Source organism: Microcebus murinus, chromosome 18, assembly GCF_040939455.1.
Source record: "Microcebus murinus isolate Inina chromosome 18, M.murinus_Inina_mat1.0, whole genome shotgun sequence".
Classification (NCBI taxonomy): domain Eukaryota; kingdom Metazoa; phylum Chordata; class Mammalia; order Primates; family Cheirogaleidae; genus Microcebus; species Microcebus murinus.
Genome location: NC_134121.1, coordinates 12373371 through 12388899, shown reverse-complemented (window position 1 = coordinate 12388899; position 15529 = coordinate 12373371). Strand labels below are relative to the sequence as shown.

The following is a 15529-nucleotide window of genomic DNA, read 5'->3' as shown; positions in this document are numbered from 1 at the left end:
GGCCCTACCTTGGTATCACCAGGAGAGATGTGCTTGTAAGGGCCACTGTCCTCATCATCAGGATGGGTGCTGTGAGTACGAATACAATTGATGTGGCCGGGTATGATGAGGGAGAAGATTTGCTTGCCTGTCCACAGGGGCCGGGGCTTCAGGATGGCCGGCTGTGGGACCTTCCCGTCCCATGTGGACAGGAACATGAGGAGGTTCATCACTTCACCCTGTAAGACAAAGAGTAAAAAGACAGGAAGTCAGATTGCAGGCCTCACATCTCAGGAATGTGAGAGGAATGTTGGGGAAGCTTCCTTATCCCAGGGGAAAGCCAGGTTTTGGAGGTAAAGAGATGCCAGAAAAAGTGTTTTTCTAAACTTTTAATAAAAAATCCATGGTAATAGTGAAATTTTTGTTTTAGTTTTTTTTTTTTTTATATAGAGACGGGGTCTCGCTATGTTGCCCAGGCTGGAGTGCAGTGGCTATTCACAGTCGCGATCCCACTACTGATCATGTTTTAGTTTTTTTTAAGGACAAATTTCTCTTTTTTTTTTTTGGACAGAGTCTCACACTGTTGCCCTGGGTGGAGTGCAATGGTGTCATGATAGCTCACAGCAACCTCAGACTCCTGGGGGGGCTCAAGTGACCCTATTGCCTCAGCCTCCCAAATAGCTGGGACTGACTACAGGTGCGTGCCTCCAGCTAATTTTTCCGTTTTTAGTACAGAGTCTCTGTCTTGCTCAGCCTGGTCTCAAACTCCTAAGCTCAAGCGATTCTCCTGCCTCAGCCTCCCAGAACACTAGGGTTATAGGCGTGAGCCACTGCACCCACCAATTTCTTTTAATAATTAGAAAGTAAGTAAAGGTAAAAATAAAGAAATACAAAAATAAAATTTTTAACAAGTCCTATTTACTTTTCCCTTCACCTGTACTTTATAGATGATACCTGAAATTATATGAAACGTTAAGGAATTAAATGGGTAACTAAAGTCTATACCTTTTTTGGTCTGTGATCTTTCCTAACCCCCTTTCCTTCCTCCTCACCAGAAGAGGCCATCTCACATGAAGATCAATGCAGAACACGTCAGGAAAAAACCTACAGCTCTTCCTGCCCAGTACCCCTCTGCCCATCAGAGCCAGGTTCCATATGGGCCACATACTCGCTCCAGGAAGACGTCTCTCTTGGTGAATTTGCGCACTGCCGTGAGTGTGTCCTGCACAATGCCCATGACAGGCCGATTGCTCTGGGGGGTGACAATCATGCGAGGCACCATGGCCAGCTCCTGGATCTCCGCCCGCGTCTCCAGAGACTGTGGCAGGTGCAAGTTCATCTCATCCCCATCAAAGTCTGCATTGTATGGAGTTGTCACACTACAGCCAAAGAGAGAACTGAGTTAGGAAGATGTCCACAGCAAAACCCAGGGAGCAACCCAGACCTTGCCCAATCCCAGCCAGCAGACTGACCTAAGATTCAAGCGAAAAGTAGACCAGGGGAGGATGCGGACCCGATGCCCCATCATGGACATCTTGTGCAGAGTTGGCTGCCGGTTGAAGATCACAATGTCCCCGTCGCACATGTGCCGTTCCACCTTGGGAGGTGAAGTAAAGAAGAGGTCTCAGTGTAGAAGGTACGTGCTAAGAATGAAATGACAGTGGACCTAAAGTCCTTTGCAGACTGAAAGAGATGATGCTGTGGTGTCACTTTACTTGAAACACTTATTATCAAACACCCCCTCCGGGCCATGATGGGCCTGGCCAGACACTAGGTTATCCAGAAAGGAATGAAACGTAGTACCCACCAATCTCGAGCAACTCAAGTCTGGGGAACAAACCAAGAGAGACTCTAAACACAAGGCTATCTGTGTTGTTCTTCCATGGATCCCTCTCTTTCCTGCCATATGCATACTGCCCCTCAGTTTGCCCAACCCCACCCTGCATGCCAGTGGCTGGCAGCTCCCAGCACACCTGGGACAGCACAGCCTTTAAAAAAGACAGCCAACAAGTCTAGATCCTAAGGATCAGGACAGCCTCTGATGGCCCACCCTGGCCTGTTACGTGCCTTATAGCCAGTCTGCAGGTGAAGGTCACTGGGCTTGGGGTGGAAACGCAAGTCAATACGATCACCATTGTCTCGGATGATGTACTTGGCCCCTGGGTACTGGCTGTTCCCTCTGCGCACTAGTTCTTGAAGTCTAGGAAGGAAAGAGGTGCAGTAAACAAAATGCTTCCCATCAGCCTCTGATGCTACCCTCAGCCCAAAGCCCTGAGTGAAAGTCACACTTCTTTTTTCAAATTTTTAAATTTTTGCAGCATCTGAATTTAAGAGAAAGTCACACTTCTAAACCTCAATGCTCCCCGCTCCTTGCTCCAAGTCCACTCCTCTAGGTGGGGAGAGCACACTTCTCTCAAAGCCTCACCACTGAGGCCATGTCTCCCCTAGGAAAGGGGAGTCCTCCTCCAGGCAGGGCGTCTGAACTGAGGCACACCTGTCAATGTTGAAGGGGGTGACAATCTCCGCAAAGGTCATGTTGGCGGCAATGGAGCGTGGCACGCCAACCTGGTCGATGGAGAGGTTGGGGTCGGGGGTGATCACAGTGCGGGCTGAAAAGTCCACTCGTTTGCCCATCAGGTTCCCTCGTACCCGACCCTCCTTGCCCTTCAACCGCTGCTTCAGGGACTTGAGGGGACGCCCAGACTTCTGCATGGCCTGTGAGGAAACACGGGGTGGGGGCAACCCAGCAGTCAGCACTGAGCCCTCCTCCAGACCTCTGAGGCATCAAGCCAGCCCCCACTCTGGCTCTAGTCCACAGGTGGGTTGGGAGTGTGCTAACTCACACGGGGCAAGCCTGGCAGCTCGTTGTCCACCATGGTGGCCACATGGAACTGGAGGAGCTTCACATCCTCTGCAATGACATGGGCCGCTGCGCCATTCTGCTCATTGCGCCGCAACTGATTATTGATCTTCACGATGTCAGCCAGTTTGTGAGTCAGGTCATCCTGTGGTAGGAAGCCGGAATCATCACAGTCCAGCCACCGCCGACAGCGCCCAGCAGGCATGTGCGGGGCACCCGGCGCAGCCCGTCCTCACACCACCCCAGGAGGCAGGGCTGCTCACTCATTTACAGATGCAGAAGACCCTCTGTGACCCTTAACCGTGCTGAGAGCCTCAACAAAGGTCATAAAGCTAGTAAATGGCAGAGTATCTTCAAACCCAGATTTGTCTGCCTGTCCCCCTGGCACCCCCACAGTCTCACCTGTGGGGCTTCCTCCCTCCCCCCAGCTGAGAGGTGAGCCCCGGAGCTGCTGACCTGGTTACGGGCAGAGCCCTGCATCACAACGGCAGGCCGCACAGAGAGGGGGGGCACAGGCAGCACGGTGACAATCATCCACTCAGGCCGCGCGTAGCGGGGCTCCATGCCCAGCACGAAGCACTCCTCATCGGAGATGCGCTTGAAGATCTCATGCACCCGCTCCGGACTCAGCAGGATCTTCTTCTCCTGAGAGTCCTCATTAACATGCTTCCACTCTGCGTACAGCTCCAGACCAGAGCGCCGGATCCTGGGCTGGTACCGCCCACAGCCACCGTGGCCCTTTGGCAGGGGGGGGGGGGCGCGCCATCAGAGCCCAGAGGTCGGGCCATTTCCCTCCATACCAGGCCAGCGCCTGCTACTCCTCCATGTCCTTCCTGTTCCCGTTTCCTCTGCAGCCTCCGCTCGTTCTTCCCTCCAGGCCTCTATGCCACCTCCTGACCCCTTACTCCCCCAGTCTCTGCCAGCCCCAGCTACCTTTTCTTTGGTCAGATCCTCATCACCCTCAGGTTGCTCCACGCCGAACTTGTTGTCCATCTCCTCCCCACCCTCGCAGATGTTTTTGCCCTTGCAAAGGTCGTAGACATGTGTGAGCCGCTTCTTGGGCTGCCCCTTGGACTTAGCCAGGATGTCCTTGATCTTTGGATTATTCTGAGGACAGGAGAGGAGAGTCAGTTGGGGTTGTCTCCCTGCCCCTACCAAGCAGCCTCCCACCCCCAGGCCAGGGCCCATCCCCCACTCACAGAGTCCACAAGCAGTTTGGAACAGAAGAAGCAGACACAGCGCAAAACTTTCATTGTCTTCACCAGGAAGCCCACATGAAACACAGGCTTGGCCAGCTCAATGTGGCCAAAGTGGCCAGGACACTCTGTCATGTTTCCTGTGGGACACATACCAGATGCTTTCCTCTCAGCTCCCACTTACCTCAGAAATTAGGTGTCCAGCCCTGGTTTGCTCTGAGAACCAAGCCTCTCTCCTTCCCTTGGGGAGCCCACCCAGCCCCCAGCACTCACCTGCGCATGTCTGGCAGCGGCCAGTCCGCTCAATCACTCCCTGCCTTGGGTCCATCAGTCCCCCAAGCTTGGGGCGGCCTCCCTCGGTCGTCTCTGGGTATTTGATACCACCCTCTGTCACAGACATTCGCTTCTGGAGAGAAGAAAGGCAGGCCAATTGCAACTAAATAGGAGTCCTAGTTTCCAGCCTTCACGGCAGGGGAGCTCTGTACTTAAGGCCTGAGAAAACCCCAGACTACTTACAGAAGAACTAAACTAAGTTTAGCCTGGGTGAGGGGAATGAGGGATGATGTCTGCAAAGGCCAGCTGAGTATCACAAGTCAAAAACTTATCCCAGTCACTGAGTGGACAGTACTCAGAATACGGCTGACTCTGGGCTCCATGCCTACCTCCCTCTAGGACTCAAACCCTAGACATCCCTCTTGTTAAATTCTATGTCACTGACATCCACAGGATTTAACCTCAAAAAGAAATAAAAGTTGTTTCAAGGAAGGGGGAAAAAAAAAAAACCAACCACCAAAAGCCAATGCCTTACTTCTTTCCCCAAGCTGAAAGCAAGCCCATGAATCTGAGATCCTGGCAGGAAGCTCTCCGTATCTGTACCCTCCATGACAGCTCAGGGGTCCTACCCCAAGACATACCCTGCCAACTCTAACTTCCGCCCTTGATGTCTTGTCTCTTCACCCCTGTTTGTCACACCCTCCTTCTCAAGGTGACCTGCCTGAAACCTTCCATGTCCAAATGGAGATTTTTTTTTTTTGAGACAGAATCTCACTCTGTTGCCCAGGCTAGAGTGAGTGCCATGGCGTCAGCCTAGCTCACAGCAACCTCAAACTCCTGGGCTCAAGAGATCCTACTGCCTCAGCCTCCCGAGTAGCTGGGACTATAGGCATGCGCCACCATGCCTGGCTAATTTTTTCTATATATTTTTAGTTGGCCAGTTAATTTCTTTCTATTTTTAGTAGAGATGGGGTCTCGCTCTTGCTCAGGCTGGTCTCGAACTCCTGAGCTCAAATGATCCTCCCATCTCAGCCTCGCAGAGTGCTAGGATTACAAGCCTGAGCCACTGTGCTCAGCCCACATGGAGATTTTATTAAAAGATAGGAGAACCAGGTGCAAGGGGGACAGGCCGGTAGAAATGATTTAGAGAAGGGAATGGCTGGAATTCCAAGGAAGGTGGAGCCAGGACTCAATGGGGCCACTTTAGTGAAGAGATTTAAGAACTCAGCAGATGAAGAGATTTCTGCCCTGGGCTAGAGTTGGTCAAGGCAACCTTTAGCATCCTTTCACACACACACACACACACACAATGGAAACCAAGGACTTTTTTTTTTTTTTTTTTTTTTTTTTTAGTAAAAGGCGAAAGATTTATTCATTTTGAAGAGAAACCAGAGTATTAAGGACTTTTTAATTAGCTAAGGTTTGGTCCATAAAAATTCCAGACGGAAGAACTTAGAAGAATTTAACAAAAAGGCCAGCTGGGCGAGGTGGCTCACGCCTATAATCCTAGCACTCTGGCAGGCGGAGGCAGGAGGATCGCCTGAGCTCAGGAGTTCCAGATCAGCCTGAGCAAGAGCGAGACTCCGTCTCTACCATGAATAGAAAGAAATTAGCCAAACAACTAAAAATAGAAAAAAAAAAATTTAGCCAGGCATGGTGGTGTGTGCCTGTAGTCCCAGCTACTCAGGAGGCTGAGGCAGGAGGATCACTTGAGCCCAGGAGTTTGAGGTTGCTGTGAGCTAGGATGACACCATGGCACTCTAGCCCAGGCAAGACAGTGAGACTCTGTCTCAAAAAAAAAAAAGGGTATTTGATTTGAGTGTCAACTTCAAGCCAGGGGCCAAATTTGTTTTCTGGTCCCAAACATATGCTCCTCCCACTCTACCATGCTGCAGCAGAAATAATTATTTAAACTCTAGAATACATCTTCTTGGTGCCAAACACAGTGCTAACTGATTCATCTCATCTTTACAACTAACTTATAAACTAAGCATCACTGCCTCTGTTTTGCAGATTACAAAACTTGAAAGACCCAAGATCATACAACTAGAAAGTGGTAGAGCCAGATTTGAACCCAAGTCTGTTGGTTTCACTTGTGCATTCTTTCCACTATATCAGCAAACTGCAGTGAGTATCTCCCTAAACATTACATCTCCTTCCACTACCAGCACATCCCTGAAATCACTCCTGCTTAGCCACTAAATGACGGCCTTGAAGTGCTCCCTCACCACACTCCCTCCTCCCTCTCTCTCCCTCCTAGGCCCCTCTGCCTTGGTCTGCTCCTTAAACACCACTGTTCCCCAGGATTTTAGTCCATCCACACCTCACCCTATATGCTGTCCCACAATCTTCACTATACAGGAATAACTTGTTTTATTGCCCTTTGCTTTACTGCATGTTATGGATATTGCAGCATTTTTTACAAATTGAAGTTTTGTGGCAACTCTGCATTGAGTCAATCTATTGGTGCCATTTTTCCAATAGCATGTGCTCACTTTGTGTCTCTGTGTCACATTTGGTAATTCTTGTAATATTTCAAACTTCTTCATTATTATTATTATTATTATTATTAGAGACAGAGTCTCGCTATGTTGCCCGGGCTAGAGTACTGTGGCATCAGCCTAGCTCACAGCAACCTCAAACTCCTGGGCTTAAGCAATCCTTCTGCCTCAGCCCCCCGAGTAGCTGGGACTACAGGCATGCGCCACCATGCCCAGCTAATTTTTTCTGTATATGTTTTTAGTTGTCCAGCTAATTTCTTTCTATTTTTAGTAGAGATGGCGGTCTCATTTTTGCTCAGGCTGGTCTCGAACTTCTGACCTCAAGCGATCAGCCCGCCTCAGCCTCCCAGAGTGCTAGGATTACACGCGTGAGCCACCACACCTGGCTCGTTATTATTATTATATCTGTTATGGTGAACTGTCATCAGTGATCTTTTTTTTTTTTTGAGACAGAGTCTCGCTTTGTTGCCCAGGCTAGAGTGAGTGCCATGGCATCAGCCTAGCTCACAGCAACCTCAAACTCCTGGGCTCAGGCAATCCTACTGCCTCAGCCTCCCGAGTAGCTGGGACTACAGGCACGCGCCACCATGCCTGGCTAATTTTTTTTTCTACATATATTTTTAGTTGGCCAATTAATTTCTTTCTATTTATAGTAGAGACAGGGTCTCGCTCTTGCTCAGGCTGGTTTCGAACTCCTGACCTGGAGCAATCCGCCCGCCTCGGCCTCCCAGAGTGCTAGGATTACAGGCGTGACCCACCTCGCCCAGCCCATCAGTGATCTTTAATGTTACTACTGTTATTGTTTTAGAGGGCCATGAACCACATCCACATAAGACAGCTAACTTAATTGATAAACGTTTAAGTTCTGACTGCTCCACCAACCAGCTGTTCCTGTCTCTCTCCTTCATCTTGGGCCTACCTATTCCCTCAGAAACAACAACACTGAAATTAGGCCAATTAATAACCGCACAATGGCCTCTAAGTGCTCAAATGAAAGGAAAAGTTGCATGCCTCTTTAAATTAAGAGCTAGAAATTATTAAACTTAGTGAGGAAGGCATGTCAAAAGCAGAGACAGGGCCAGACATGGTGGCTCACGTCTATAATCCTAGAACTTTGGAAGGCCAAGGTAGGAGGATCACTTGAGCCCAAGAGTTTGAGACCAGCCTGGGCAACACAGCAAGACCCTGTCTCTACCAAAAATAACAACAAAAAAAGAGATAGGCCGAAAGCTAAGCTTCTTGTGCTAAACAGTTTAATCAAATTGTGAATGTAAAGAAAATGTTCTTGAAGGAACTACTCCAGTGAACACACAAATGACACCACAATATCCTTACTGCTGATATAGTGGGCCAGACAGAAGATCAAACCAGCCATATTCCCTTAAGCCAAAGCTTAATCCAGAGCAAGGCCCTACCTCTCTTCAATTCTATGAGAGCTGAGAGGTAAGGAAGGTGTAGAAAAGTGTGAACCTGGCGAAGGTTTACAAGGTTTAAAGAAAGAGCTGTTTCCATAACATAAAAGTACAAGATGAAACAGCAAGTGCAGGTGTAGAAGTTGCAACAAGTTATCCAGATGATCTAGCTAAGGTCACTGACAAAGGTGGCTACACTAAACAACAGATTTTCAATGTAGATGAAACATCTTCTACTGGAAAGAAGCCATCTAGGACTTTCACAGATAGGGGAAGACAACACTTGGCTTCAAACCTCAAAGGACAGGCTGATTCTCATTAGGGACTAATGCAGCTGGTGGTTTTAAGTTGAAGCCAATGTTCATTTACCATTCATCCTACAGCCCTTAAGAATTATGCCAAATCTACTCTGCCTGTGCTCTCTAAATGGAACAACAAATCCTGGATGACAGCACATCTGTTTACAGCATGGTTTATTAAATATTTTAAGCCCACCGTCTGACCCACTGCTCAGAAAAAAAGATTCCATCCAAAATATTACTGCTTACTGACAATGCACCTAGTCACCCAAGAGATATATAAGGAGATTAATGTTGTTTTTTTGGTTGTTGTTTTTTTTTGAGACAGGGTCTTGCTTTGTTGCCCAGGCTAGAGTGAGTGCCGTGGCATCAGCCTAGCTCACAGCAACCTCAAACTCCTGGGCTCAAGCAAGCCTACTGCCTCTGCCTCCCGAATAGCCGGGACAACAGGCATGTGCCATCATGCTCAGCTAATTTTTTCTATATATATTAGTTAGCCAATTAATTTATTTCTATTTATAGTAGAGGCGGAGGTCTCACTCTTGCTCAGGCTGGTTTTGAACTCCTGACCTCGAGCAATCCACCTGCCTCGGCCTCCCAAAGTGCTAGGATTATAGCAGGCATGAGCCACTGCACCCGGCCTGATTAATGTTGTTTTTATGCCTGCTAACACAACATCCATTCTGGAGCCCATAGATCAAGGAGTAATTTTGATTTTCAAGTATTTCTGATTTTTTTTTTTTTGGAGACAGGGTCTCCATTGACCCAAGTGCAATGGCATCATCATACCTCACTACAACCTCAAACTCCTGGGCTCAAGTAACTCTCCTGAGTAGCTGGGACTACAGGCATGCACATCATGCCCAGCCAATTTTTCTATTTTTTGTAGTCATGGTGTCTCACTCTTGCTCAGGTTGGTCTCAAACACCTGCCCTTAAGCAATCCTCTTGCTTCAGGGTCCCAAAGTGCTAGGATTACAGGTGTGAGCCACTAAGACTGTCAGGTATTATTATTTAAGAAATACATTTTGTGGCCGGGCGCAGTGGCTCACGCCTGTAATCCTAGCACTCTGGGAGGCCGAGGCGGATGGATTGCTTAAGGTCAGGAGTTCAAAACCAGCCTGAGCAACAGCGAGACCCCGTCTCTACTAAAAATAGAAAGAAATTAATTGGCCAACTAATATATATAGAAAAAATTAGCCGGGCATGGTGGCGCATGCCTGTAGTCCCAGCTACTCAGGAGGCTGAGGCAGCAGGATTGCTTGAGCCCAAGAGTTTGAGGTTGCTGTGAGCTAGGCTGACGCCATGGCACTCACTCTAGCCTGGGCAACAAAGCGAGACTCTGTCTCAAAAAAAAAAAAAAAGAAATACATTTTGTAAGGCTATATAGCTGCCATAGATAGTGATTTCTCTGATGAATCTGGGAAAAGTAAACTGAAACCTTCTGGAAAGGATTCACCATTCTAGATGCCATTAAGAACATTTGTGATTCCTGGGAGGAGATCAAAATATTAACATTAACAGGAGTTTGGAAGAAGTTGATACCAACCCTCATGGATGACTGTGAAGGTTCAAGGTGGAGGAACTAACTGCAGATGAAGTGGAAACAGCAAGAGAACTAGAATTAGAAGTGGAGCCTGAAAATATGACTGAACTGCTGCAATCTCACAATAAAATGAATGCATAAGTTGCTTCTTCCAGCCTGAGCAAGAGTGAGACCCCATCTCTACTAAAAATAGAAAGAAATTAGTTGGACAACTAAATATATATATCGAAAAAATTAGCCAGGCATGGTGGTCCATACCTATAGTCCCAGCTACTCGGGAGGCTGAGGCAGGAGGATCACTTGAGCCCAGGAGTTTGAGGTTGCTGTGAGCTAGGCTGACACCATGGCACTCTAGTCCAGGCAACAGAGCAAGATTCTGTCTCCAAAAAAAAAAAAAAAAGAAGCTGCTTCTTACAGGTAAGCAAAGACAGACAATAGTTTTTTGAGGTGACATATAATCCTAGTGAAGATGCTGTGAACATTGTTGAAATGACAACAAACGATTTAGAATATTACATAAAATTAGTTGATAAAGCAGTAGCAGAGTTTGAGAGGACAGACTCCAATTTTTTCTTTTTTTTTTTTTTGAAGACGGAGTCTCACTCTGTTGCCCAGGCTAGAGTGGCGTGGCGTCAGCCTAGCTCACAGCAACCTCAAACTCCTGGGCTCAAGCAATCCTTCTGTCTCAGCCTCCCGAGTAGCTGGGACTACAGGCATTCACCACTGCTAATTTTTTCTATACATATTTTTAGTTGTCCAGCTAATTTCTTTCTATTTTTAGTAGAGACTGGGTCTCCCTCTTGCTCAGGCTGGTCACAAACTCCTGACCTTGAGTGATCGTCCTGCCTCAGCCTCCCAGAGTGCTAGGATTACAGGTGTGAGCCACCGCACTGGCCTAGACTCCAATTTTGAAAGAAGTTCTATTGTAGGTAAAAAACTATTAAACAGGCCAGGCGCCTGTTTGATAATTCAGGCCTTTCCTTTCTAGTCTTCATCAGAGTGTCCCCATGGATCACCAACCTGTCCCTCTCTAATCCATCCATACCACAATCAGGGTGCTTATTCTAAAATGGAAATCTAATCATACCTCTTTTCCTCAGAATGACATCTAAACTCAGTAAAACAGCCAACCAAAAGGATTTTTATGCCGTTCCCACCTTCATTTCCCCAAGCTCCACACCTTCCTGTTTACTCCTCAGTAACACAATCCCCTGGGGTCCCCTATCACCAGCACAATATATGCTGCATTCCTCCCGGGTTTTCTACTTGCCAGTGCCTCTCTCTGCTTGGAATCCCTTCCCACTGGACAAACTCCTATTTCAGGACTCAGCTCAGGCACTGCTTCCTCCAAGAAGCCTTTCCACAGCCTCCCCAAGGTGGACAAGGGCCCCTCCTCTGTGCTTCCATAGCCCCTTTCACTGCACATCCAACACTGCAATGGAATCATCTACCAGGGTTCTGTCTTCCCTGCAGATTATAACCACCTCTCCCGAGGGGTTGGCCAGTGTTCTCTTTCAGGTATTGCCGCTGAGGTCACAGAACAAGAGGGCTGCCATAGAATCTCAGTAAACACTCATTTCTTTCATCTGCCTTCAGCAAAGCAGACAGAGTCCTTACAACTTGGCCTCAACTCACTTTTTTTTTTTTGAGACAGAGTCTCGCTTTGTTGCCCAGGCTAGAGTGCCATGGCGTCAGCCTAGCTCACAGCAACGTCAAACTCCTGGGCTCAAGCGATCCTCCTGCCTCAGCCTCCCGAGTAGCTGGGACTACAGGCATGCACCACCATGCCTGGCTAATTCTATTTATATATATATATATATATATATATATATATATATATATATATATATATATATATTAGTTGGCCAATTAATTTCTTTCTATTTATAGTAGACACGGGTCTCGCTCTTGCTCAGGCTGGTTTTGAACTCCTGACCTCAGAGCAATCCGCCCACCTCGGCCTCCCAGAGTGCTAGGATTACAGGTGTGAGCCACCGCGCCTGGCCTCAACTCACTTTTACAGCTTTATTTGGTATCACATTCTCCTAACCCCCATACTTGTGTTCCATATATAATAGGCTTCTCTAAATTCCTTTTGCTTCGTGTATCCCCTTTGGAGTAAACTTCTATTCATTCTTTAAGACCCAGTTCAGATATTACATCCTTGTAAAGTCTTTGGTAACTCTTCCTAGCCTTATCCACACCCCAGCGAGGTTCTCAGCCCAACTTTAATTACTTGGTTACACATCTCTCTCTCTCCAACCAGACTGTAATCCTTGAGGACAAGGATCATGTTTTATTTATCTTTATATCCTTAGCACCTAGCACAATAATCGGCACATGGTAGGGGCTCAGTAAATATCTGCTGCATATATAGGAAATCCCTCACTAGATTATAAATAATTAGAAGGATAATCTTCTGACTCATCAATTCTACCTAAAAGAGTATATTACTGCTTTAAATCCTTCTCTGAGTAAGTTAGGGTATAAAGAAAATGTTATGCAGTCCATGGCAGACAGCTGTTTTTAATGAACAGGGGTCAATCTGCACATGGCAACATCCAAATCCATCTTATGACAGTAAAGACAACCGCTCTATCTCAAAGCCAACTCAGAGTCCTCTTTACCTCCATAACCCTCCCCCAAACTTCCAGAAAATACTCTAGCCTCAATACTACCTGTTTCACAACAAGAGGGCCCCTACTCCTCCACCCTCCTACCGAAAGTCAAATCATCTGTTAGACCAGCAAAATACAGAAGCACCATACACACTGCAAGCCATGTACAGCACTATCGCAGTCCCCTATAATCCTACACCCCAGAGATAACCCTGTAATGTTTTATCAACAGTGTTCCATACTTTTTAAAAATGCACATATGTTCCCATTTTAACATAAATAGGACCTCATTCTGCAAACTCTTCAGTAACTTTTTCATTTATCTAGCGATTCCTTAACATTATCAGTTTACAGTGCCCCTACTGTCTCAGTAAGTTTCACAGCAGTCCCTAGGCCAAAAGAGAGCCACTTATTTATTAAGTACCTAGATCCAAACAACTTAAGTATTTATGTCCTAGTAACTTCCTAGCCATTTGAAAAAATAATATACATAAATTGAAAACAAATCTTAATATATTAAAATAAAAATATTTTTATTTCTTTCCCAACCATAATTACTTACTTATGGCACCTGTTAGGCACTGCACAACTTATCAAACCTTGGAATCAGAATGGACAGCACCAATCTAATTTCTTGTACCAACTGATTTTTGCCAGTACCTAGCAACTGCTAAAAACCCAGCTTTACAAAGATATGACGTCATGGAAAGGATTTAGCGCCATCTAATGTTGAAATTGAACTACCTGGAATGGGTAGTTTCCAGGGCATCTGAAAAATGCACCTGTGCTTGTCTTGAAATTTTAAAATATCTCACTATGCCCTTGTGAGTTTGCTCAGGTGCATCAGCACTGTTTGGGAACAGCATATTTAACCTACTGGGACGGTCTGGTTCTACTGTAAGAAGACACCTTGAGTTATTCAATAGGGTTCCTGTCAGCAAATATTTAGGTATTTGTCATTTTCAAAGAATATTACCAAAAAAATCCTTCTACATGTATCTTCGCATATCTGTCAATTTATTTCATTTACTTATTCAAATAATTTTTATGACTCGCTTATTATGTGGTAGGCACTATATGAGATGCTGAGGGAACAAAGGTGAACAACACAGACAAGTTCCCTCATGAAATTTACATTCTATCCAGGAAGCAAGAAACAGAAAAACTAATCCTTTCGGCCAGGCGCGGTGGCTCACGCCTGTAATCCTAGCTCTCTGGGAGGCCGAGGCGGGCGGATTGCTCGAGGTCAGGAGTTCGAAACCAGCCTGAGCAAGAGCGAGACCCCGTCTCTACTATAAATAGAAAGAAATTAATTGGCCAACTAATATATACAAAAAATTAGCCGGGCATGGTGGCGAATGCCTGTAGTCCCAGCTACTTGGGAGGCTGAGGCAGGAGGATTGCTTGAGCCAGGAGTTTGAGGTTGCTGTGAGCTAGGCTTACGCCACGGCACTCACTCTAGCCTGGGCAACAAAGCGAGACTCTGTCTCAAAAAAAAAAAAAAAAAAAAAAAAAACTAATCTTTTCAGGAGTGAGAGACTGTGAAGGAAAATACAGTAAAGGATAGAACAGGGGGCAGGGTCCTATTTAAATAGGATAGTCAGGGAAGAGCTCCTATAGATATGATATTTTTTTTTTTTTTTGAGACAGAGTCTCGCTTTGTTGCCCAGGCTAGAGTGAGTGCTGTGGCTTCAGCCTAGCTCACAGCAACCTCAAACTCCTGGGCTCGAGTGATCCTTCTGCCTCAGCCTCCCGGGTAGCTGGGACTACAGGCATGCGCCACCATGCCCGGCTAATTTTTTTTTTTATATATATATCAGTTGGCCAATTAATTTCTTTCTATTTATAGTAGAGACGGGGTCTCGCTCTTGCTCAGGCTGGTTTTGAACTCCTGACCTTGAGCAATCCGCCCGCCTCGGCCTCCCAAGAGCTAGGATTACAGGCGTGAGCCACAGCGCCCGGCCTATAGATATGATATTTCAACAGAGAAAATACTAACATAAAGGAATAGGCATGCAGAGGTTTGGGCGATGTTGTTCCAAGCAGCAGGAACAGTGAATAACAAAGTCCTGAAGGCAGGAATAAGCTTGCAGTGTTAGAGGAGCAAGCAGTCAATGCCATCAAAGGATAGGGAAGGCCAGGCGTGGTGGATCACTCTGGGAGGCCGAGGCAGGAGGATTGCTCAAGGTCAGGAGTTCAAAACCAGCCTAAGCAAGAGCAAGACCCTGTCTCTACTATAAATAGAAAGAAATTAATTGGCCAACTAATATATATAGAAAAAATCAGCCGGGCATGGTGGCGCATGCCTGTAGTCCCAGCTACTTGGGAGGCTGAGGCAGCAGGATTGCTTGAGCCCAGGAGTTTGAGGTTGCTGTGAGCTAGGCTGATGCCACAGCACTCACTCTAGCCTGGGCAACACAGTGAGACTCTGTCTCAAAAAAGAGAAAGGAAAGGAAGGAAAGGAAGGAAAGAAAGAAAGAAGGAAGGAAGGAAAGAGAGAGAGAGGGAAAGGGAAAGGGAAAGGGAAAAGGACAAGACAAGACAAGACGAGACTGGCAGTTGAGAAGGAGAGGCAAGGCCGGCCCGGTGGCTCACGCCTGTAATCCTAGCTCTCTGGGAGGCTGAGGCAGGCTGATTGCTCAAGGTCAGGAGTTCGAAACTAGCCTGAACAAGAGCGAGACCCCATCTCTATTATAAATAGAAAGAAATTAATTGGCCAACTTATATAGGAAAAAATTAGCCAGGCATGGTGGTGCATGCCTGTAGTCCCAGCTACTCGGGAGGCTGAGGCAGCAGTATTGCTTGAGCCCAGGAGTTTGAGGTTGCTGTGAGCTAGGCTGACGCCA

The 15529-nt window shown here is 46.8% G+C and overlaps 1 protein-coding gene across 1 annotated transcript in view; it reads right to left on the bottom strand.

Annotated features, from left to right (window-relative positions):
* POLR2A (RNA polymerase II subunit A) overlaps positions 1-15529 on the bottom strand; it is a 32612-nt gene that overhangs the window by 12347 nt on the left and 4736 nt on the right. Inside the window, exons 2-11 of the mRNA XM_012776317.2 lie at positions 4309-4441; positions 4039-4175; positions 3773-3946; positions 3296-3577; positions 2823-2984; positions 2474-2694; positions 2047-2179; positions 1452-1576; positions 1148-1358; positions 9-218 (exon numbers count right to left, since the gene is read on the bottom strand). Coding sequence (XP_012631771.1) covers positions 9-218; positions 1148-1358; positions 1452-1576; positions 2047-2179; positions 2474-2694; positions 2823-2984; positions 3296-3577; positions 3773-3946; positions 4039-4175; positions 4309-4441 — 1788 coding nt within the window. The remainder of the gene's footprint in view (positions 1-8; positions 219-1147; positions 1359-1451; positions 1577-2046; positions 2180-2473; positions 2695-2822; positions 2985-3295; positions 3578-3772; positions 3947-4038; positions 4176-4308; positions 4442-15529) is intronic.